The 25,550-nt window shown below is 32.4% G+C and overlaps 1 protein-coding gene across 4 annotated transcripts in view; it reads left to right on the plus strand.

Annotated features, from left to right (window-relative positions):
• LOC126773213 (uncharacterized) overlaps positions 1-25,550 on the plus strand; it is a 57,534-nt gene that overhangs the window by 24,832 nt on the left and 7,152 nt on the right. For all 4 annotated transcript variants that reach the window (XM_050496757.1, XM_050495193.1, XM_050494394.1 and 1 more), the window contains 12 exons: positions 3,789-4,135; positions 4,299-4,457; positions 4,577-4,760; positions 8,582-8,731; positions 11,256-11,371; positions 13,160-13,334; positions 16,631-16,759; positions 20,622-20,764; positions 21,111-21,333; positions 21,605-21,879; positions 22,097-22,278; positions 22,760-22,951. In XM_050496757.1, the coding sequence (XP_050352714.1) occupies positions 4,045-4,135; positions 4,299-4,457; positions 4,577-4,760; positions 8,582-8,731; positions 11,256-11,371; positions 13,160-13,334; positions 16,631-16,759; positions 20,622-20,764; positions 21,111-21,333; positions 21,605-21,879; positions 22,097-22,278; positions 22,760-22,951 (2,019 nt within the window). In that variant the 5' untranslated portion in view covers positions 3,789-4,044. The remainder of the gene's footprint in view (positions 1-3,788; positions 4,136-4,298; positions 4,458-4,576; positions 4,761-8,581; positions 8,732-11,255; positions 11,372-13,159; positions 13,335-16,630; positions 16,760-20,621; positions 20,765-21,110; positions 21,334-21,604; positions 21,880-22,096; positions 22,279-22,759; positions 22,952-25,550) is intronic.

The raw sequence follows: 25,550 nt of genomic DNA on the forward strand, positions 1-25,550 counted from the left end.
TTTGCTTGCAAATAATGATAAAAAAAGAATTAGCTGTTACTTGTAACGTATGAAAATCAGAAAAGGAGTTTTAAGTTTTGACTTCGACAATTAACGGAAAGCGCAGTAACTGGAAAAACAGAGAGATAGAAATTTCGTCATCAGATTTTTAATTACAAAGTTAATTAATTTACGTGATTTGAGTCGGAAAACTTTGCATCTTATGCAAATAAGTCGTTTATTTACTTTGAATAAAACTGGGTATCTTAAGATTGTATTACGAAAGTACTGATTCGATTAAAAAAATTGGGACGTCATTTGTACAAAAAATCTACTTAATGAAAGCCTTTACGTATTTATTATGCAATCATATGTAGAATAGGATTAATTCTATGTCGATATCACCACTTAACCTTAAAATTTCGTTATTATATTAGGCAACGCATACACCACCGCATATATACACACGCACACACACGCTCAAATACCCACATACACATAGATTTTCTCTTTCTAGAAAACTTAGTATCGAACTCATTGGATATAACACTAAGAACTTTGAGATTCATTAGAATTTGGATTTCTACAAATATGATCCATTTCAACAGCTTTACAAAGATTATTAAATAAATGAATATATAATTAAATAATTTAATATATACAATGTATTAAAAAACTTTAAGATCTTTATCAATGACTAGGTTAACTATTTCTATGTACATTGTCAGGGTAATTGTTGCTACCACTTCGAGAAAAAGAAAAACGAATCATTTATGGATGGCTGTCATTCTTGCCTCCAGTGCGGAGACTGTGTTCGACCAAATGTTGCTTCTTCGGGGAGCCCCTGCGCCTATTACTATTGTTGTTAATTGTATTGTAATTGGTGGCTGATGTCGTTACGGTACATTAAATTAATTACATTTATTTTAATTTATTTTTTATTTAAACATCCTTTTTTATATTATACATCAATCAATTGGTAACTTTTGTAATTATATCTGTCCATCTTATATATTTTAAATTTAATTTTATTAGATTTCATCTATTGTTAAAAAGACGATTAATAAATTACTTTACTAATATATGCGTACTTATTACTTTACTAATATCACTAATATATATAGCTTACGTGGCAAATCACTATCATGTCCCCTTTTGTGCTATAAATAAAAAAGTCAATATGGAACGCCCTCGAATCGTTTTAATTATTCTAGAACATGGACTAATAATTCTAAGCGTTATTTTTAAATTCGTTTAATTATTAAAGTAACCGTTGTATTACTAAAATTTACAGAATACAATAAATTGCGTATCGATGAATCTCTTTTTACTCAGAAAAGAGGTTGTAAGCTGAAAGTATTATAGTCTTGACGGTTGTCAAAATATATTTAAAATGTCAATTTGTCAATGTTATTCTAATTCATTAATCAAAATAAGATGTTGAATATGATGATGCTGACGGCATACTTCTAAAGATGGATAGAAGATACGTAACAAGACCTTCCAATCAAAATAACTATAATAAAACCAATTATAAATAAATGACATAGGTCACGAAAGTATTAAATAAGAAATCGCAAGTTAATTGATACAATAAACAAAATAGTTTCTTAAAAAAATAAAATATTATTGTTCAAATCGTTTTCCCCCTAACACCGTGTTCACATAAAGCCAATAATCGATAATGCACTTTGCACCGCTTGTTTAAATAGGGAAAAGTGTTGCCTTTAGTGTCCGGTATAAGAGCAAAATTTTGTCGTATTTTTAGCTGTTTGGTTCTCGACTACCAGCAATACCGCTCGAGTCAAAATTCAATATTTTCAAGAAATGAGGATGCAAATTTTGTTTCCACCTTCAACAGCTAAATGTAAGACATCGTTGGATAGGTATTTTTAGCTGAACAAAAATTAATATGGCTCCAAGTTTTAAATCTTAGCCCGTTCAAAGTTATGCTTCATTAAAAATGGCAGTAAGTAATAATGACATTATGCTTTTTAATAATCGTTTGGTGCATAGGGTTCGCCAGGCACGAGGGGAGTAGAAATAAAAATGTGTTTTTTTTTGTATAAACCAAAACGTTACTAAATAAATAATATATATATTAGCTACAATTTTTTTTTTATATTGACGTTGACGATGTAAAAAATATTAATCGCTTACATCGCCAATATGCCACCAATAGAAACTAAGATGTTCTGTCCGTTGTACTTGCAATAGGGCCGGTTTGAATAGTGAGCTAACACTGGTTAACCGGTACATAATAGTACCAAGTATAAGTACTGCTGTTTTGCTGTGGAATTTCTGATGAGTGGGTGATACATACTCAGACGAGCTAGCACCATGCCGTACCACTGATTAAATATATATGTGTTTAGTAATAAATAACTCTCAACGAAATAAGATTTGGAACTTAGCGCCATAGTAACTTTTATTCGACTGCCTCGTTGGTCTAGTGGCTTGATATAAGGCCGCAGATCCGGAAGTCTTGGGTTCAATTCAAAATCGGGCCAATAAAAAAAGTTATTGGGTTTTTCTGTCAGAAAATTCTCAGTAGCAGCCCGGAGTCTGGAAGTTGGAAGTGTGTACACTCCCGTGCCTAAACCTAAACTCTTTCCATTCGTGTCGGATTGCCATCCTATAGGATTATGAGAGTTAGGAAATAGAGAGTGACTACTGTGTTTGCGCACACATTTGTGCACTATAATGTCTCCTCCGTATTTGGCTAATCACTCTTAAAATTGGCCGCCGTGGCCGAAATCGGTCTGGACGACATTATTATTATTACTTAACTTTTATTCAGCTTAAAAATACCTATCCAACAATGTCAACACGTCGCTATTGGAGGTGGGGCCAGAGTTCATACAAATTCGATAGGTTAAAATCCGGCAAGTACTACTGAATTTTCATGAGCTAAGTTTGTGTTTATAATCCATCTCGTGCTTGACGGTGAAGGAAAACATCGTGAAGAAACCTGCATGTGTCTAATTTCACTGAAATTCTGCCACATGTGTATTCCACCATCCCGCATTGGAGCAGCGTGGTGGAATAACCTCCAAGCATTCTCTTCGAAAAAGGAGAGGAAGGCCTTAGCCCAGCAGTGGAATATATGCAGGCATTTTCCATAGATGTCTGGATTTTAAATTTTTAAAATCTTTATTAGTTTGGTGGAATACACATGTGGCAGAATTTCGATGAAATTAGACACATGCAGGTTTCCTCACGATGTTTTCCTTCACCGAAAAGCACGAGATGAATTATAACAGAAATTAAGCACATGAAAATTCAGAGGTGCTTGCCCGGGTTTGAACCCACGTTCATCGGTTAAGATTCACGCGTTCTTACCACTGGGCCATCTCGACTTATAAGAATATTATTAATATTATGGAATAAGCTCCAAACCTTCTCCTCAAAAAAGGGAGAGGAGGCCTTAGCCCAGCAGTGGGACATTAACAGGCTGTTACTATATACTACTATACTACTATTATTAGTTTGTGAGTACCATGGATGGCCATACTTGAATATGATTAATTGATGAACAGGGAATAAAATAACCATTAATTTCATTTAAAAAAACAATGAAATAAATGATGAGGGTATATTTTTCTAATAACGTATATTTGACTAAATGGTCAACTCTTTTGCCTACGTTGTCATGACAGACTGTGATTAAAGCAACGTTCAATACGTACATTTACGTAGTAAAATAATAAACTTTTACAACTAAAAAGACATAAAAAACTACAAGATAGTAAGCACATTTAAATTTAATTTAAAATTTTTTTTAGAAAACAATAAGAATTTTGTTACAGAAAATCCTCGGGTCAGAATGCGAAACGGAATTACCAGGAAAACAGAGGATCAAGGGGATTCGCAATAAAACCCCGATAAACTAGAAGCGAAGTGAAATAAAATCTACTTTTCAGTGATTGTACAATCATGCAAATCGGGGCATGGTCATATGTTACTGTTTTCTTTGGTGGTCCGTAAGTGGAGAAAGGGGTGTAGGAGCAAATGAGAAAGCGACGCGGTAGGGCGGCGCGAGCGCGGTGACTGTCCGCGCGCACCATGCGGCAGGCCGTAGCGGTATTGATAATAGCCGCGTGCGCCACTGTCTCCGCACAAATAGCTTGGACGCCAATTTTCCTCGACGGGAGTAGTAAGTTTTTTTTTTATATTATAGAAAAATCACAAATACAAATAATGTGTGTTTATCAGTACTGTGAATATCCATAAAATGAAGAATAAATAAACGAATGAACGAAGATACAGACAAGAACTAAATAAATTGTTCTTTCATTAATAATGACTATTGTGAACAGGCCAAGTTGATCTATGGACGCAGTCGTCATCAGGCTGCGCTTGTCCTGGAGGGGAGGGCGAAGATTGTGCGTGCTGCGTGCGTGACGGGGCATGTCCATGCGGTGATATTGCGCCTGGCCGTTGCGCGCAATGCGGGTTGGAACAATATTGTTCTAATAGTAAGTTATATTATTTAAAGTATAAGCGTTGACTTGTATGTAGTAACAAAAGTTATACCCAACACTCGATTCGTATTAACACCTGATTTTACCTAATTTCATGTTTTTTTTGTATATAGTGTGCAACATTACGATTGATTCGCGGGTGCTCAAAACTAAGTCAGGGAAAACGTTCGGCCAAATTAAATCTCCATCAATTGAGGGTCCCAGTGCGTGTTCCTACACCCTGCAACCTGACGCCGGGCAGAGAGTGGAGATACAACTCTATCGACTCGTGTCAGTTGGAAGATTTAATGGTTCAAGGTAAAATAGAAAATATTAATTTTATCGGTTAAAATTATTAATTGTTAAAAAATCTATAGTTATATTTTTATCGCTTAAATAGCTAACTTTAACCCCAAGCAGGCATCCGTCACTTCGTAAATAGGTATAAGGTAGAGAGAAATGCCACTGCTCGACAAAAACTGCGATATTAAAATAGTATTGCTTTGTATTAAAAAAAGATATGCTCAAATTCCGGTTCTCTCTTCTCACTTTAATTAAAAATATTGACTTTGTTTCTCCAAAATAGTTTTCATTGTTGCTTCTAATTTATCATTTATTAAAAAATAAACCTTATTATATGTATATATATGACGTGTAAAAGATATATGAAAATAAAAATGAAAATGAAAAATAGTTTATTCTTTATCAAGTTGTACATAGCAAATAAAGGTTGGGACCCTCTAGTGAGTATAATATAATACTCGTGACAGAAGGACCCGCTCTTCCATAACATACAATTCTGTCCATGTTCTTAAAAAGAATAAACAATATCTTACTATATACTAAAACTCACAATCAGTAGATAAACTAACATTATATCAAAATGAATTTTACTTGTGTGTTTGTGTGTGTGTGTGTGTGTGTATGTGTGTGTGTATGTGTAGGTGGGTGTATGTGTAGATTACAGTAGATTAGATTATGTTTTATGAAATAGAATTAATTCGGTGTCATCGTATGTTTTTGTTTTTAACCATTCAAATAATTTCTGTTTGACGTTAAAATATTGTTCGGGATATATGTTTAGAATTTTATTAATTTTATTATAAAGGTAGGCAGAACGTGTTATATATTGGTTGCTAGCAAAAGTAGTCTTAGCACCATACGTTTCAGCAATTTTATGTTTTATTCTTCTGTTTAATGAACTGGATTTAATGAATTTTAATGATTTATGAGCTTTAAGAATGATACGTTGGATATACATTTGTCTGACAGTCAGTATCTGGCTCATTGAATATAGCGTGTCCGTTGAGAAGCGATATGGCTTGAAGTGGATAACTTTTAGCAAAAGCCTTTGCGCTCTCTCAACTTCAATGAACTTAGATTTAGCAGCTCCTCCCCATGCAGGAATACAGTATTCAAATATTCACTGCGCCAAAGCTTTATATATTTTATGTAATAAGGCCCAAGAGGCTTTGTGGCGTAACATCTTAAATATCCAAATTAGTTTACGCAATCTACATCCTATAGCTTCTAGCTGTGCATCCCATGATAGTCTTTGATCTATTAACACACCAAGGTACTTGAAAGAGTTCACTCGTTTGATCATGGAGCAGTTATTACAATCCTCACATTTAATACTATTGGAAACATGAACTGTAATATTATAGTAACTATCTGGCTGGGTTCGATTATAGATGGAAAAAGGCATGTAGTTTGTTTTGGTTGTGTTTAGAGACAGTAAATTTGACTTCAGCCAACAGGAGACAGTGAAGAGACCTCTTTCTGTTGTATTTTTAACTTTAGTCCAACTAGTATCTGTAAAAACAATTGCGGTATCGTCTGCATAGGAAAATATTTTAGCATTGTTTATTTTTAAATTACAGAGATCATTAATGTAAATTAGAAACAAGGTAGGTCCTAAGACACTACCTTGCGGTACGCCATAAGTTATTTTTGAGGCACGACTAACAAACTGTCCAATTTTGACTTCTTGAGTTCGGTCGCTCAAGTAGTCCCTAAAAAGAGCCAGCGAGGTATCTCTGATTCCCAAATATTCTAACTTTTTCACAAGAATGGGGACAGAGACCGTATCAAAGGCTTTTTTTAAATCAAGGAATACAGCCAAAGACCTTTTACCACTGTCAAGACTCTTAACAATGTGCGAGGTTAGAGCTTCAACAGCGTCCTCCGTGGATTTGCCCTGACGAAAACCATATTGAGAGTCTGACAAAAGCTTAAATTTATTTAAATAGTTTAATAATCTCACATTTATAATTTTTTCTATTAACTTTGATATTGACGGCAAAACGGAAATTGGACGATAGTTACTAACGTCATCTCTGTCACCACCCTTGTGAACGGGAGTTATGATAGATCGTTTAAACAGGGACGGAAAGATTCCTTTTCTAAAGCAAAGGTTCGTTAGATGACAGATTATTGGAACAACTACTAATTTAGCTATTTTTAAAAATTTAGTTGGAATATTATCCCATCCAGGGGCACTATCTGTTCTAAGAGACATAAGTACATCATGTACTTTTTTACAGTCTGTATCAAGAAGTACAAAGGAGTTTAACTGACTTGTATGAGTATATATATTATTATATATATATATTATATATACATATATTATATATACATATATTATATGAGTATATATATCTTATGTATATATATATATATATATATATCTTTTACACGTCATATATCAGTTTCTGTAACATTTAGATTAAAGAACAATATTTTACTATAACTAACTCTAGATGACTGTGAGTCATATAGCTTAATCATAAAATATTATACTAATTATGGAATTCAATTTATAATTTATTATATTATCACTTTGAAATTATGTTTGGATGTATATTATTTTTAGTCAGAAAAAAAATCAACAGAGTTTCAAAAACTACTTGTCTATTTTCTTACTGTCATAATCCGGTGAAACGGCAAATTCGACACGAGTTCAGGGGCATGATCAACGACTTTAATCGCATTCCAAGGCACCGATGTGTAAACACTGACAACTACCAGACTCCGGGCTGCTATAAAGAATTTCGTGACAAAAAACTCAACCATGATCCCGGTTCCTACTCAGATCTGCGTCTTATAAGTTAGCCACTATGCCAATGAGTCAGTCTATTAAAATATATCGAGCGTACATTTAATAATTATTCACCATAAAAATTGTGATACAATACATTTCAGAAAATTGTCGTCATACAATCTGAAAGGGAAACCATACATATGTTTATTTCAAAGTAATGTTAGTCACGCTTTACAACAATGGTACTTTAATATAGCTGCGACTTATTCAAGCAATTGCTTTGTTAGAGGTTATAAAGCTCTAACCTGAGAGCTGTGACGTTGACAATAGCATGCATAATATTTTCTTGGAATTCATTCAATTGTATTTTTGTTTTGAGATAAAAAACTTCCCAACCTAGTACCGATATATGAGTAAATTAAGGAATAATTAATTATTCTGACATATTTTTACGAAGTTTACTGAAGCTTATTTTCAATGTGCGCTTATACAGTTTTAAATCTCAGCGTCAAGTATGTTTCAAGAGAGCGATGTTTGACAATAGCCGGAGAGGTCATGGCCACACCAACACAAAATTAAAATATGATTCATTCAAGTAGACTCTTAGAAGCACTCTCATAAGTTCACTTTAAAAGTCTATCGTGTTAATTAAGCGAAAAGCTAGTAAAGCTTTCGAACTAATGATCTCTGTATATGGATTTTGTAACGATGAACTGGAAGAAGCTTATATATTTGGTCTTTTTACGAATAAATGCTTATTATATACACACATATATAATTATAGGTATTTCTGGATTATTGGATTTTTAACTAGAAGTTAATAAGGAAGAAGTAAAAGTTAAGGAGTTGATAGCTGTCATTCCTGTGCTTTGGAAATCACATGAAGTTTGTTTGAACCTGATCTTTTTCCGAATGTGTCCGATTCTGATATTTTGAGTGAGGAAATAGAAATTGCACATATGTTTGCGCACACACTTGCACTTTTTATTATTTCCTGCGCAAATGGCTTGTCTTTGAAATTGGCTGCTGTTACTAAAATTCAGTCAAGAATACTTATTTTATGTTATGATATTAACCGAGTCCTGTATTTATCTAGTTGCGTGGGCGGATGGCTGCAGCTGAGCGATGCAAGTGCAGTGCCGGACTCAGGTAGAGCGGCGCCGACAAGGCTATGTGGTGCTAACGAACGATACACACCTCCGGTTGTACTATTTGCTGATCATGGAGCATCAGTACTTGATTTTAGGTATTTAATTAATTACTATATAAATATACTTCACAGTGATGATATATATTCTTTGTGAAGGAGTTGCAATAGAACATATTATAGTGCCAAAGTTATTCCAGAATACCTTCCATAGATGAGATACTTTCTATTTGTGTTTTACCTCCCTTTATTGTAAATATTTCGTTGTTTTTATAATAGATAGTAGTATTCTTCTTAATACGTGTATAAAAAAAATGAAAAAAAAATGGCAGTAGCACAATCTCTTGTGTCCAACTATAATTGAAAACCTCGTCAAAACATTCGGTGGACTCGATACTAAAAAAAATATTGTAAAATCGGTCAAGCTGTTTGGGATGAGAAGAATTATGAACATACGCCGGAAATGTTAATTCTACAAAGGAAATGTCATTAACAGTTACATTACCCACATCCCGCTTAAATGATATTTATTAATTTGTTTGTTGTTTTAGTTATTATGTAAAAAAATGTATTTGTATGGCTTAATGTAACGGAGCTTTTCCACTGAAATAGTTGGCTCTTCTTTTTAAATCGAGAGGCGGACTGGTACATAAGTCAACTAATGATAAATAGTCATGATTGCCCATAGACTTAGACGCTGTAAAAAAATGTATATCAATTCTTACATCACCACCCTTAGGCACTAAGAAGTTATGTGATTTATAATGGCTGACTCACCCGTCAAACTGAAACACAACAATACAAAGTAAAGCTGTTCGTCGGTAGCGTAAGTGATGAATGGATGGTACCTACCAGGATGAACTTGCACAAGGTCCAACCGCCAAACGATTCTTCAAAAAGTTATACAAACTATTAATTTATTGATTTATCATTATCACAGGAAATTAAGGATATTATATTACCAAACTCAATGCGAACAAATTTGTTAGCATTTCAAGTATTCGTTTTCATTTACCATTCTTTTTAAGCATTTATTACGTTTTCCTCCACGTCGGTACTTTCATTAAATAAGTCACCTACAGACAGCTATATTATAAGACCTTATTAGAAGCTCATTTAATGGTATAATTTTTTATTTTTTGAGAACATATTTCCGCGCGTATCTTACGATGTACCTACTTAGCGAATGAGAGGTAGGTCGAAATAAGTGTAAAACTTCAACCGTCGCACTACGGGTGCTTGTGTGCTTACTAATGTGTCTATGTATTATTGCTGAATAGGCGGTGGAGCATTGCTTCATTTTATTTTAAATTTACATTTTCAAACGTTGTAATTATTTATTTCATTTTGTTTTTTTTTTAATATATGGCGTCAGGAACATCTTTCCAACCGGGTATTCGTTTTTTTGTTTATGTTTATTATTATTTCCATGCTATACTAAAAGCAAATATCACTTGCAAGTATTAGCTATGTAAGCAATCAATTCGCATTCTTTTAAAAAAAATCATAAAATTTTATTTTTATATATTACCTAAGTAGTAAAGGATATTCATTATAGTTATTTAATATCGTATATATACATAAAAGTTCAAATCGTTTGTCATAAGAATTTACCAAAGAGTTTTGAATTGTTACAAGATGTCCATAGTCGAAACTGTGATTGTTGGGTCCGACATTGTTGTTTCACGACAAAGGCGAAATTGTATTTGAGACCGACAATTCTCAGCGAAACACTATCTACTACCTTTAGGGAATATTAATTGATTTGAAGCATTGCTTAGACACATTCTATAAAGTCCAATACTCGGGAAATTGAAATTAGTTGTACTTACAAAATAAATATAAATAAGCGCCCGATCGAAGACTTGAGTGAGCAAGAAATAGTTATTAAAGTGGAAAAAAAAATGGTTTATCTGTAACTAAGTTTAATATTTATATTAAATGTTTGACAAATCACCTATTCATTGTACAAAATTAACAGTAGAGTAAGAGTAGCAAGTGCTAAGTTCAACTCCATACACCTGCACTTTGACCTACCAATGACAAACAACGTTGATGAAAATTATCAATATTCAGTTTTAATATACGGTATTGAGATTTATAAGTATTATATTAATCTAAGCGTTGTATAATATATTTTAAGGGCACTTTCAAGACAAAAATTTATATATATTTATAACGTTACGTGTAAAAACATCAAACATACTATTAAGATCTAAACAAATTGAGTCGTAGTCTGATAAGCTAGTCTAGTGGCTAGATATTCGAAAGCTGTCAAGAACTTTGGAAGTTGGTAGCGTTCTTCTGATTGAAAGGGCTTTATGCAGTGTTTACATTTACTGATCACACATTCTAACGCAAAACAGCAATACTTGGTACTGTTGTGTTCCGGTTTGAAGCGTGAGTGAGCCGACTACATACATAAAGAATATAGTATCTTATTGCCAATGTTAGTGGTGCGTTGGCGTTAACTTTCCCCGGTCGTATTAAATTACCGTCCCATTGGATTACTGGGCGCGCACGTGTGCACTATAATATATCTCGGCCGTTTTAGTCTCTGCAAGATGATCGCTGTCGAAATCGGTCAGCAGCATATTTGACTTAAAATATTTTTTTTTTTTAGGATAACAGAAAAAACAGTCCGATCACAGTTTCTCGCATTCTTCAGCTTTACTTCTCTGAGTAACACCCAAGGAGTGGGATTTCATCCGAGAGGAGGCTCTAGAATTCCACAGACAGGTAAGTAGGTACAAGCGTACGTTCAAAGAACTTAGTGCGTAATAACACTTATACATATTTTTAAAACTTATGCAGCATTATACAAAATATATGTAACTAGAAGATATGCAAGAGATAACTTAACTTTTATACTTACAAGCAAGTATACTTTGTAAGAGCTGATGCTATATTGTTTAAAGGTTTGAATGAATATTGAAAGTAAAAATATTCATTAAGCGTAGCTCGACAGCCAATTTACAATATATGAATTCAGGTTTTTTACAACGTTTGGGGAAGTGATGGCCGGTCATCTGAAAACTTATTTCATTGATCCTATTAATTTTGACTAGGAATTTTATCATAAATTATAGCTTGGGTTTATATTTACATACATATTAAAAATAATATAAAAAATTCTTAACATCGGCGATTCTTGTTTTAGTACACGTGTAATGGTAATGATTGTTATGGTTAAGGCAAAGAAAAATATATAATTCTTAAATTAAATGCGAAACTGAGCTTGTTTATTTGTTTGTTACGCTTTTACGTCTAAACTACTCAACCGATCATCGTGAAATTTTGAATACACGTTGCCAGAGGTACTGAAAAAGACATAAGGTTAGGTACCTTATCTACAGCTGCCCCTCAGAGGCGATTAAAGCCTACCTATAGAATATTCTAGAACGAAACCGTTAATACGCGACGTAGTTTATAAACATTATTCTTCTTTAAAATGATGCACTTTTATAAACTACAGTGATATTTTATCTCCGACGTCGTTCGCGTTCAACACTTAAATTGCATATGATTATGTGACAGCGTTGCTAGTTCGAACAGAGAAAATTGTTTCCTCTAAGTTGAGTGTATGCATTTTTCCCACGTTCGCCTGTGTTCGGATACACTTTTCAAAGTCTTTATACATTAGTTCACGTCCTGTTACGGTCTGGTACTTTCTGTTCAATTCGAAAACACATTTCAATTTATACCGAGTATTTGGTCTACACGTTTATTTTACATTTTTGAAGATTTTAGTTTTAAGAAGTATTTTTAGTTGTTTAGGTTTCATTTAAATTCACCTGTTAGTATAACTAGGCCATCTTATATGCCCAATTCAATTGTTAGCCCAACCCAGGTATCGCAACCGATTGAGAAGTTTTGAGAAGCTTTTGAAAGTTTGTGATAACATAATGCTAAATAATAGTCGTTTATGTAAATGGATTTTATTAAGCTTATTCTTAAAAAGGAATTTATATTTAGTATCTTGATATTATATCATGAATAAAATATTAAAAGTTTTATTATTTACCAAATTTCGTAATTAATTTAAAGGTGTATCAAATTGTTCGTGTAAAATGTCTAACATGATTATAAAAAATGAGGTTGTTTTTTTTTAATTGAGTACGATGTTCTTTATACTGTTACGCATTCCAGATAAAAAATAATCCCACATGACTTTCTAAAGTCAAAGAAATTGCAATTTGTCTAAAATCGAAGCCGCATGATTTAAAGAGGTTTCAATAGTTATGTTTCGTGTGGATTTCTAAAATTACACATTTGGTTTTCTTTGTAATATAAGTATGGTATTATTAACATTACCGACACCACGCATATAAAATATTATTTTCTTCTAGGAACTCAATATATTTTTACACTCAGCTTTTAGTTTAGTCAAATTGTAACATTTCAAATAAAAGAAATAACTTAATTTAAAGTATAATTATATTTAGAATACATATTGTGTCATCAGGCACTGATGACGTAATACGTCTAAAGCATGTTCATTTTCTAAAGTTATATTCCTATATACAGACTGCGACTGGTTATACCAAGACGTCTCGTGTCGGGGTGTCGGTTCATGTGTATTGGCGAGCCCAGGGTATCCAGGACTGTACCCTCCTTATCGAAGATGTCGCTATCTGTTCGCGACCAACTCAGTGCACACACGGGTCAAGATTATTTTCTCCTCGATTCTTCTGCCTAGGAAGTAAGTATACCAATATATGATAAAATATAGTAGAATAGATGTTTAAGTGACTGAAGATGTTTCTCAAACCTCGGATAGCACGTAAAGGCATTAGTCGTACGCCAGAATTATTTCCGGTCGTGTCGGATTGCCATCCCATCCGCTTATGAGACAGAAGAAAATGCACCTGTATTTGAACTCACACTTATGAACTATAGTATCTCACACACCATTATATATTAATTATATTTTCTGTTGAAAATGGCTGCAATGATAGAAAGATCGATTGGAAGGACTTTTCTTTGTTCATTAAATGATATAAATATAATTGTAATCACGTCTTAAGATTAAATTCACTCCCTATAATACAATATATATTTAAGTTTGAACTACCGACAGACACGTAATCCAACAGTCGAACTTTTGATTTATAAAGTTCTGTAAAATCACAGTGTCGATAGTGATCATGGCTTTAGATTCAATATTTAATTATTGCTATTGAAATAAAGTTACCTTTAAATAACTGCATTTTTTTTCTGTCACATAGTACAGACAACTTAAAAACTATATAATTGTTTGATATAACGAGGCTTACGAGTTTTAAATATTAATTAATTGATGTTTTATAAACAGAAGATAATTGTTTAATTTCGCATATTTATCTTTGGTAATAAGGGTAAAGAATATTTGAGATTTTATTGAATATTTTTTAAACGTTAATAAATGATTATAAAGCTATACCAAGCTTTGCAAAAGATTTACTATCGAAGCCATAATAAACTCGTCCATACATAAAAAGCGCTACACAACGTCTAATCAAATAAAAAAAAAATCTTCTTTCGTCCACATCTATAAAATTTACGTCGACAATCCACTAGATAGCGCTGCACAGCAACGTCCGTTCTATACCGTTACCTGAACTATACCGTTCAACTGGACTACGACAATTGATATACATTTGAGCTCGGATAATATTGTAGCGTATGTCGTATCGAATAATTGTTTAAATAAAGAATAGACATTGCAATTGAGATTTTGAAATATCAGGATTTTTATATTATTATTTTTTACGGCTCTCTCTGGAACGGCGAAGTCACAGTGAAAAAATGTGCAAATATCTGTTATTTTATTTTGCTAGGTTATGGGTTTGCCCAGGTTAATATTGAAAATAGGTAGCTACACAAATTTAAATGAAAATTTCTCGAGCAAATAGAAGTCTTTGTAGGAAGTGATCTTGCCTTATCTGTCTTGAAAATATTTAGGCTTCTCTTGTAATTACTGGTAAAATTTGACATCAATGACGTTGGTAACAGTTTCAATTAGAAATTACAATGCACAGATGTATGGAATAATATGTATACTTAATTTCATTATAGGGCATCTCATCATCAGTTAAAATCCAATGAAAATATAGTCGGCTTATGAAGTCAATTAGAGTCTATGTGAGTCACGGGTTCATGGTCGGGAAGAAACACCATGTTGGCCGCAGAAGGAAGCATTTGATAGGGAACAGTATGAGTGAAATACTTGTGAAACATATAAACTTCAAACTTTCCTACGACATTTACAGGATGTTTTTACTTTCATCCAGTATATAAAGCCCCGTATATTTATAGACGTGACGACACATTATGTTTAATAAGTACATATATTTTCCTTAAATGAATAATGATATTAAGACAAAGTCACTATCAAGTTACTATTGCACTTAGGAAATACTTTTATACTGGTGGTTTGTTTGTTTAATTATAAGCAGTCCTTTTTCGTATCATATTGGTAATATAAATAAAACCATTTATAGGAATCGTTTGATGATTGCAATTATTAAAAACGTTTTATAAAATATTATTGAATTATTCATATAAATTTAAAAACATAAATATATTTTTCATGAATAAAAAAATTATACATCAAATATACAATATACATAAATTAAGGTAACAGCCTGTAAATATCCCACTTCTGAGCTGGGCTTCTTTTTGAAATGAATGTTTGGAGCTAACTTTTATTTATTTTACATAGTTTCTGTTTTTCTTTATTTTTTTATGAAATCCGAAAATTGATTTTCTTTAAAACAATATTACAAATATAGCAAATTTAATTGAATCTCGTTATTTAATTAAAAAATTGTATTTTTCTCCGCTTTAAATACTTTTATACAAAGTAAAGTTTTAATATACCCGTATTAAAATATCAATCCACCCGTATCAAACCACTAATAAAATTAATTTGATTTGGCCCTAAGATTGTACTTTTCAATTGTTGTTTTTTAATAGATCGAAATATATTTATGGCAAATATGACCAATGAATAGAGGTATTCATTTCATTAATTTTTTCAAAATATATTAAATCGACTAGATAAAAGATATGGCCTGAAATGGTGGGTAGCCGTTTACCGAAGTTAGTGGGTTCAAACCCAGGCAAGTACTGGATATTCATGAGCTTAATTTGTCATTTCGTGCTCGACGGTGAATAACGACCATCGTGAGGAAATCTGCATGAAAATCTGCTACATTTGTATCCAGCGTCATATGAGCAACTGATCTGCATAGAAGCAGCGTGGTGGAATAAACTCTTAACCTTCTCCTTAAACAGAGAGTAGGCGTTAGCCCAGCAATGGGATTTACTTTTATCTGCAAAATGATCTAAAATATATATGAACTTATAATATAAAAGTATAATTGTGTATGTATTGGTAATATAATTTATTTATTGATATATAATATGTGTATTTTATATTTAGATTGATTTATTGGGTTTGTTTTAATTAAATATTAATATTATTTTATTTATACCACCACCTACCTCCATATCCTGTCAGTTATTACTTACACCGTTGGTTGCCTAGAAGAGATCGCTATGTAGCGATAAAGTCGCTATAATTGTACTTTTATTTAGGCAGTATACATGTTTTTTTTTGTATTTTTCTCTTTGTGGTGTGGTGTACAAGAAAGTATAAAGTAAAGTATGTATATTAAATTGGAGATCTTTTTAAGACATTAATTTATGATTAAATAGGTAATAAAATTTACACTTTAAAAAGTTATGATTAAATGGGGTCTGTCGCCTTTTATATATTAGCATAATATTCGAATCGATTTTATTTTAAGATTTATATGAAAACACTAACATGATTGTATAATATGTATTTGAAAGAAAAAATTGAGTGAAAATTACTCTAATTAATATAAAAATGTTACGTATCAGTAATTTAAATATGTATGACAATATAAGGTATATTTCAATTTGTTTCACTTGACGACAGCGATGCAGTCAGTGAATTTTCGTCAGTTGGTAATTATCACTCCTTTGCAGCCATTGTGCTACGGACTATTTAACGCTGCGGGCTGGCAGTTCGCCCTCTGCCCCGCTGCTCGCCTCGCTGTGCTCAGAGAGAAGTGCTGTACTGGAACATCCCGGCCCTAATCTTTTGTTGGAATTTAAGTGAGTGTAATTGGTGAAAATTTATATGATAAATTTAATACTGTGTTACATGTGAAAATGTTTCGTATCGAGTTTAACCATCGACTAAATAATTTTAACGTGAATCATTGCTTCTGCAATATATAAACTGAATTATTTTTTTAATATATTAATAGTTCAGTGATAGGACTTTGTGCAAGACCGCATGTGTAGATACCACAGTTTTCACAAAGAGCAATACTTAGTTTTGTAATGTTACGATTTGAAAGGTGAGTGAGTCGTTCTAACTAAATACACAAGAGACATAACTTCTTAGTTTCCAAGATTTATGGCGTATTGGCTTCGATCAACAATACTACTCAAATATGGCATCGATTGAGTATACCATAAAATAGAGAAAAACGATGTAACTGTTTAATAATTTCAATCTAAGCATTCGTTTACGACTTGCGCCATGAATGATAGAAAGAGATAATTTTGTTCTAAATTCAACCTTATTTCGTTAGTAATAAAGCAAATAGTTACAGACAACATTTTACTTATGCCATTTTAAATTTAAGATTTTAAGACTACTGCTCTGAACAGAGTATTATGGAGTCGAACTTCTATTCTATTTTTTTCTGAACTAGTTTTTTTCTTTACTTTTTATTATATCATAATCATCATACAGCATTGTGATGTTCATTTATCAGTGTTGCATTTGGATAATTCAACAATTTAATTAGTTTTATTAATTACCTTTAAACAGATTAAGCTTATTACATAGTTGCCGTTTAGATTTATTTTTTATTTGATATGTAATGTAAGCATTACGCCAATTAATGATTCGATCACGCATTGTAACAAATCTGTATCATCTTTTTCAATAAATAACTTTAAAACTGTTACACAATTAAATATTACTTCATAATTTTGAGTTCACTTTTGCATTGTGATATTTGTGCAAAAAACAGATGATAACAGACTATACGCAATAAGTGTTATTATTTGTATGAATAATAATGTTCTTATTCAAAATATGTCCATATACATTATTGTAGAATAGTAAAATAATATCTTATATTTCTTTCCATTTAACGACCACTTTCTATAAACCCAGAAATTCTCAGTCCTTTAAGTGTCCCTATAGAGTTTCCACTATATTTGTCGTCCACGGAAATCCACACAGTGGGTCGCAGTCAGTTTCACTTACCACTAGACCAACGGTACAGTAAAAAAAATTGTTTAAATAAAAAAAAATATTATACTACTCCATAGATTCACTGTTCTAAAGCAACCATTTGTTGGCCAAACATTGGCAAATATTGGTGTGTCTGGCAAAAAACGAAATAATGGTTGTTTAATTAAAATAGTTTGGTATTTTATTATTTATATGAAAACATAGCATTTAGGTACTTACCGAAAGTTTGATATTCCGTCCGATACATTTATTTTTCGATAGTTATTTTTGCAGTTTTTGAGCACACACTAAGACATTGTGGTAAGTTAGCACGTTGGCGCAATCGAAAGTGAACTAAATTTGAAATAGGACCCCACTTTGAAGTGAGGCGTTATTTGCTCGGCCTCGTTGAGACTCCAACCGGACAATTAGTAGTATTGTTGATCGAAGCGTATTAGCAATGTAAGGGATGTTCAAAATTTCTTACAGTGCCCATGTCTATGGTATGTCTATGGGCAGTTGTGACCGTGACTTTATATTTAAAATTAAAAACAAAATTAGCAATTGGCAACTATTTACTTGTGAATCAGAATAGTCGTAGTAATTCAATAAACTTATTCCTTGTAATAATTAAACCTGTCGTACGAAAGTCCACAGAATTGAGTAATGCATGCATCTAGATTAGTTTGCCGTGAACCCATAAAATATTCATGATTTCCAGAGCTTCAGTCGCAATAGAGGTTAAAAAATATTTCACTCGGTTCTATGAATAAAGTGTACAATACTATATTTTATTTAGTAAGATTTCTTACAAAAATATAGCATAAAATATCTGGAAATAGTATTCTAATTAGAGGTATTTAGAATATTCAATATTTTATAAATACGGAAAGTAAAGATAAACTTGTACCGACAAGTTATCGACTTCGCGAAATAAATATATCCTTCATGAGGCAGAATGTTTAATTCTATAATAAAATTCTCAAGATAAATCCTCAAGACCATTTTTTACTTAACAATTATTAAATTTAAAGATCATATTATGATAGTTTACAATTGAGATCTTTAAGCTGTACAAGATTAAATAAATGATAAAGCAACCGGTTAATATTCGTTTATGTCCATACAGGATGCATAATTTTCTATTACGTTATTATTACATATATGATATGATTGATGAAAATGGGTTCTTTGCCGTTGAATCAACACTCTTAACCGATGGTATTCAAAAGTGCTTGTAAAAACCAACCTTAATCACTACTTATTATAAAACAAAGTCCCCTCTCCGCGTCTGTTTGTCTGTTTGAACGCGATAAAGTAAATAAATACTAAATGTATTTTGATACGATTTTCAACAATGAACGTAATGATTCGTGAAGGAGGTTTAGATGCATAATTGTTAAAGATTTGTGTAAATTTGATGATTGTTGAAGATCTCGGAAAAAAACATCCTGACGTGATGGGCTTCACTGGCCCATATAACTTTTATAGAGTTATATATATTACGGTATAAGTGTTTTATGTAGACCATTATTCTACCCGTGCGATGCCGGGACGGGTAACTAGTAAAGGATTATTTTTTCTTTAGTTCATGATGAAATGGTATGCTACTGATGTGATAATCGATTTCACTTATAGAATTCTTTTTAATTGTTGTGTATCAATAATTATTACCCACAATCTCTTTCGAACTCTGATACGCTGACCTAATTTGTACCAACTAAGCCATTTTCATCCGCAACCGCTACTATTTATTGCATGACTGAACTTTTTCGTTTTCTCTTATTAAACTGAGTGCTGTTCCTGTTCAGACTTTTAATTTTCAATTGAATAATACCTAAAATTCTTTTCTAAACGTTTACTTTATAACTCTATGGCGATGAATACAAATTAGCTTATTATGTTTTGTACATATGTTTGTTCTTTATTGTAAAATATTATTAATTAGTAAACTTCATAGCTGGTTTTTGGTAGATACAAGAGAATAACGTGTATTGTCGTCCTTCTTTTGTGTGATATGAGAAAGAGATAATACATAGCTCTTTTGTTATAGTGAAAGTCAAAATATTTATTTAAAATAAAAGCGTTATATTATGTTATTACGTAATAAAAAGGTTTTAAATATATATATATATATATATACCACCACCTATTAAGTAACTCGGCTGTTTTTTTTTCTTTTCTTGTGGATAATTTGGTTAAGCTTGAAGTCGAACGATATATTCCCACGGTGTATAATCATTTTAAATTCAATAGTTTTATAATTTTCCTTATCATCTTTTTTAAACCTATCTAGAATTTCTTTAATTTGTTAACTGAGATTGCAAGTTTATCCTTTCTTCTTATAGTAATAGTGTGCATGTACGAAAATACACCAAAAATATGAAAATTATTGATAATACAATACAAAATACATGAAATGTAATAATAATTATTATATCGTATCTGTATGTATATTCTGGTTTGAGGTTCATGTCACAGGGCATACTTCAATTCTATTATAATACCATCTCACGTAGATTTACAATTCCTATTGGTATTTGAACAATAATCGGAACGGCGCGTTCACGTCCTTTCAAAGGTATGGAATATCCGCAGCCGTCGAAAGAGAAATGTCAAAGCTATATTATTATTTGTCAAGTCAAAATTATAATATATACGATTTACAAATAATCTATGTTAACATATTTTCGTAAATAATACTAATAAATTTTTTCTATCTAGCTCTGGACCTTTGGTACCTCCATACGATTACAACGGCTTTATAGCGAAATTAGAATTTCTGGAGAAAATCGACACCAGTGGACCTCCGCCCACTATCGTCGCTGCTTCGCTACCTCTCGCTGCTCTTACACACCTTACAAATGGTAAAAATACAATTTATAATTTATTATTAGATACACCATATTACTATTATTATTATTGACTACCTCGTTGGGCTAGTAGCTAAGACCACCGAACCCGAGGTTTTGGGTTCCACGCCCTGTTCGGCCAATAGAAACAGTTATTGGGTTTTTCTTTCGAAGAGTAGCACCGCAGATCCTGGAAGGTCATGATCATCGTCATCATTACTATTATTACCTTTTTGTAAAACATATTTCGTTAGAAAAGACAAAGGCAGTGACTTAGACTATTGTGAAAATCATTGTACCTACAAATAGATCGGGGTTTATATAAATGAAAACATTAATTAATAATATTTGAATTATATAGGTGATAGCTCAGCAGTGGAAATAGATCCAGTGTCCAATGAAATATCGTCTAACAATGGAGGGCATGTCGGTTGCGGTGCGACGGTACGAGGGTTTGGTGCGGGAGGTGTTCGTTCCGGACATTTCGATACAAGAGCGTCGGCTTGGCGTTCTCAGTGTGTTATACATTTGTTTGGGACATCTACTGATGTCGTTCAAGTGTCACTGTTCAATTATAATCTAAGGTATGTATTGAAAATAAAAAATTAGAAGCAAATATAAATATTAATACCAGCAATGACTGTTTTCACGAAGTTTTTTATACTCCAATTTTTAAACATGGGGACGACAAAAGCTCAGCTTTATGATCGAATTTGCGACTTTCACAGTGCTGAGCAACATGTATGCCGTTTATCCAATGAAGCTATTATACTGAAAAAATCTAAGAAAAACAAATAACATTAAGTTTACTGTGTCACATTGTGCCACATTGTGTACTTATCGTAACATGTTTAGGTTACCAAGTTGTAGATCTCATATTGAGATCTTGGAGGGAATTCATGAGATCGGTGGAAGAGGCGAAAGAGGAGATAGATATGAGAGAGGGGACAGGGCCGTGTTAAGAATATGCGGTCCATCTGTAAGAGAAGCGAGAGATCCTTCTGGAAGATTTTTAGTTCGTCAAGCGGTGACATCAAAGGGTTCAAACTTAACAATATTTGTAAGAAGAGCTACATCCCAAAGCGTTGATGAAGAGGAGTTTGTGGATGGCGCGTTTGCTTTTCATGATGGTAAGAATATATTGTTTTAGATATTCCTTACTCTTACACGTGTATCTTACTGCTTTAAACAATGAACACTGTTTAAAAAAAATTATAATTTGTCATCCCTACAGTTATAACGATATATACAGATTTTGACAGATAAAGCCACTTTCAGTCGGTGGTAATGACTTATGAGTCCACCATCAAAAGAATTATTACCAAGTTAGGTTTTTTTTATAAACAGAACAACATGAAGGGACGGTTTCACCAGATGCGACCTGCGCCTCCACGCACTACGGATTGGCTTCACCCACACATGGAGGGGTGTCAGCTCCATCGCATCATCATATATTTTGGAACATTGAAGAGCAACTTATGTGCACTAATCGTTTTATACCAGCTTCGAATCAGAGTGTGACAATTGAGGTATTACAATATAAAATAAATGTAAATCAGCTTATAAAATATAAAACGCACGTTCAAATTAACACAGGACGTTTTAAATATCAAATCTTGCTTTATTATTCACATTTAATAATGTAGCAAATAGCGGTACAAAAATTATCTATTCAATAAATTGCAAACGTTTGTGATGAACTAATTGCAATCGATAGTAAATTACTTAATAACACGCAAATCTAATTCGATTCGTTTGTATTTGTCTACATTAGCATTTTCGTAGTTTATAGCTAATTTGTATTTATTACGTAATTTGTATACTATAATCGTAATTTCGAATGTGAATAATAATATTTTAAATTGAAATCAGTAGGTTTTTTTATATAATATTTTTTTATTGTTGTATAACAAATAATGGCAAAAGGCTTTGCCCAATATTACTATCGGTTTATTGAAGAAAAAAAAAACTTTTACAAGTACTTGTATGATTTATGATAATTGTTCGAAGATACAAAGACTTGAGCGCATGTGGAGTGCAGAGCCAACTGGTAGTGTAGCGACGGGTAATGGCGGCTGTCGCACGGCTTGCGGGGATGCTGGATGCGAGTGCCGCGCGGCCACGCCTCTACACTACCATGACCATATCGCACTCGTAGCAGGAGACGGCACACATTTATCCTGTTTGTGTGGAGACTTTCAGGTAATTGATAAATTAAATAATATCATTGTATTTAAATTGGTGATATATTATAAATAGCACATAAACATATATATTCTTTCTTTTCCCGCTAATCTCATAATCCGATCGAAATTATCGAATAGACGGAGAAAGGAAACTCCACGGAACCAATTGTACTAACAAATTGTCACTTTATCGCAATCGAATCGAAGCGTGATCGTTGCTATTTATCCGTTTTCTTATTATTTTATTTTACTATCGACTGTTGCCATAAAAGTCAACAATTAAGTTGAATTTTGATATAACGGTATAAGTTAATATATTCGGTTTTGGTTCGAATAAATATAGATTTTTCAAAGTTGGATCGGAATTGAATCAGGAACGTATATAGATTAGTACGATTCGGCCCCAGGTTGCTGCTGAAAATTTTTTGATAGAAAAACACAATAGTTTTTTATTAGCCCGACCCGGGATTAAAGTCAAATATAGGGCATCTGTAACCTTATAAGGTAACTAAGAGACCGAGAGAGACAGTCATTTTTGAGGAATAGTTATTTGTAATAAGATGCATGACGAACTAGCGTAACGACAGACAATGACGGATAGCTGTATCTCGTGTAGGGAAATGACAAACATCCAGCTTCATTTCGGGGTAGGATAATAATAACCTTCTCATCTTATATGATATCGTGTAATTGTGTTTTTTTTCTGTGGAAGCGTCAATTCTAGTTACAGATAAGAAATTCGTAATAGTTATAATATAACAAGACTAAATGCCAGAATATACTGATTAGAAACTTAATTGAAGCTGATTGATGCAGCATACAGTTTGTTGTATACTCTTTCATAAACTCCATAAAATTGTAATGAAGCGTATCACGAGATTAACGACATAGGTGGGACACTTCGCCAGGCGGAAGGATAAATAATCAAAGAAGTCACGGAGTAGTAGACTTGAAAACCCTGTGGGATATGTTCGATGCATGTAGCATAGGGCTATGAGAATTGGAGTATCAGAGAAGAAAGAGCCCTATATACAGCAGTGGTTTGATATAGGCTCAAATGATAAATTGATTAAATTCCGTCACCTGTGCCTAAATAGGACTACCTCTGTTAATTTTGTATTTGTTTGATTCATGAGTATCGAAGTAAATAATATGAAAGAAAAGGTAGAACTATATTTAATACGAATAATTTAAAATTCTTTTCTACGAATGTATTTCATTAATTAAATAAATGGTGTCAATATTAATAATAAATGAAACCCCTCCTCAAAAACATATAATACACGAGGCTTAATAGCTTCATGTTTTACTTAGTAATAATCGTAATTTTATTTTATGAAAAACTAACGTATCAACCTTAACGTAACAAATGTGATGTGCATTGGCGCATGTAATAGTCTCCAAACCTTTTCTTAAAAAGGAGATGAGGCCTTAGCCCAACAGTGGGATATTTATTTTTTCATATGTAAATTATATAACATCTTTTTTTAGTGAAGTTATTGTAGTGTAATTTAGTTACATTATTAAGAGTACTATATAAATCACGCCCTTCTCAACATGATGACGTATCTCGTATGCAAGTAATACAAAGTGATTATTTTAGTAGAAGATTTCAAAGTAAATATTTTTCCAAATTAATAATAATAATAATATCCTGGGACATTTTTTACACACGGCCATCTGATCCCAAATTAAGCTTGTACAGAGCTTGTTCTATGGAAACCAGACAACTGATATACTACATATATTATTTTTCTTTTGTAAATACATACTTATATAGATAATTACACCCAGACTCAGGACAAACAGACATGTTAATGCACATAAATATCTGTCCTGGGTGGGAATTGAACCCACAACCTTCGGCGTGAAAGGCAAGCATCCACCAACCACGCCAACCGGCTCGTCATCATTATACAACGACTCGCATATCGACACCCAGTTTCAAATTTAATGAACGTATTGGACTTACGTCCGACATCTTACTGGTCGTGTGTGTTTGCTGTCCCATCGGACTATTAGTGGTGGATTAAAGAGTTCACTTATGTTGGTACATTTTTTTACACTCTATATCTGTTCAGAAGGGTCACCATCACTGAAAAATTTTATTTGGTATTTTCATATTCATTAATTTTACTTACACATATACTATTTTGTGCTAAATGATTGTATAAAGATTCGTATATGTATATATTTATGTATCGATATTAACATAATTTTTTTTAATATAATATCTTCACAAAATATTAATTATTTCGGAATAGTGGCTCCGTTTTATTAAATTTATTGAATATGAAGTACGCAAGATCTATTGTAATAAAAATCAAGCTCATATATTTTGACCCGCACAAATTACAAAGAACTTAATTAAAGAGACAAAGTGGTCTACTGTTACTTTATAAGAAAAGAAAATTCTATTCTTACGACAAAATCAGCCGTCGAGAAAATTGACGATAATTGCATGAAAATGGACGATAAAAGAAAATCGAAGCGATTGCTAAACAAATCTTCGTCCCCTTTATGTAATCACTAAATTACTCATAGGTATATTTTATTTATATTTTTGATAACCAGTAGATAAAATACGTTAATCTTAACTGAAGTTGAATCCAGAT

Source organism: Nymphalis io, chromosome 1 (genome assembly GCF_905147045.1).
Source record: "Nymphalis io chromosome 1, ilAglIoxx1.1, whole genome shotgun sequence".
NCBI classification, from domain to species: Eukaryota; Metazoa; Arthropoda; class Insecta; order Lepidoptera; family Nymphalidae; genus Nymphalis; species Nymphalis io.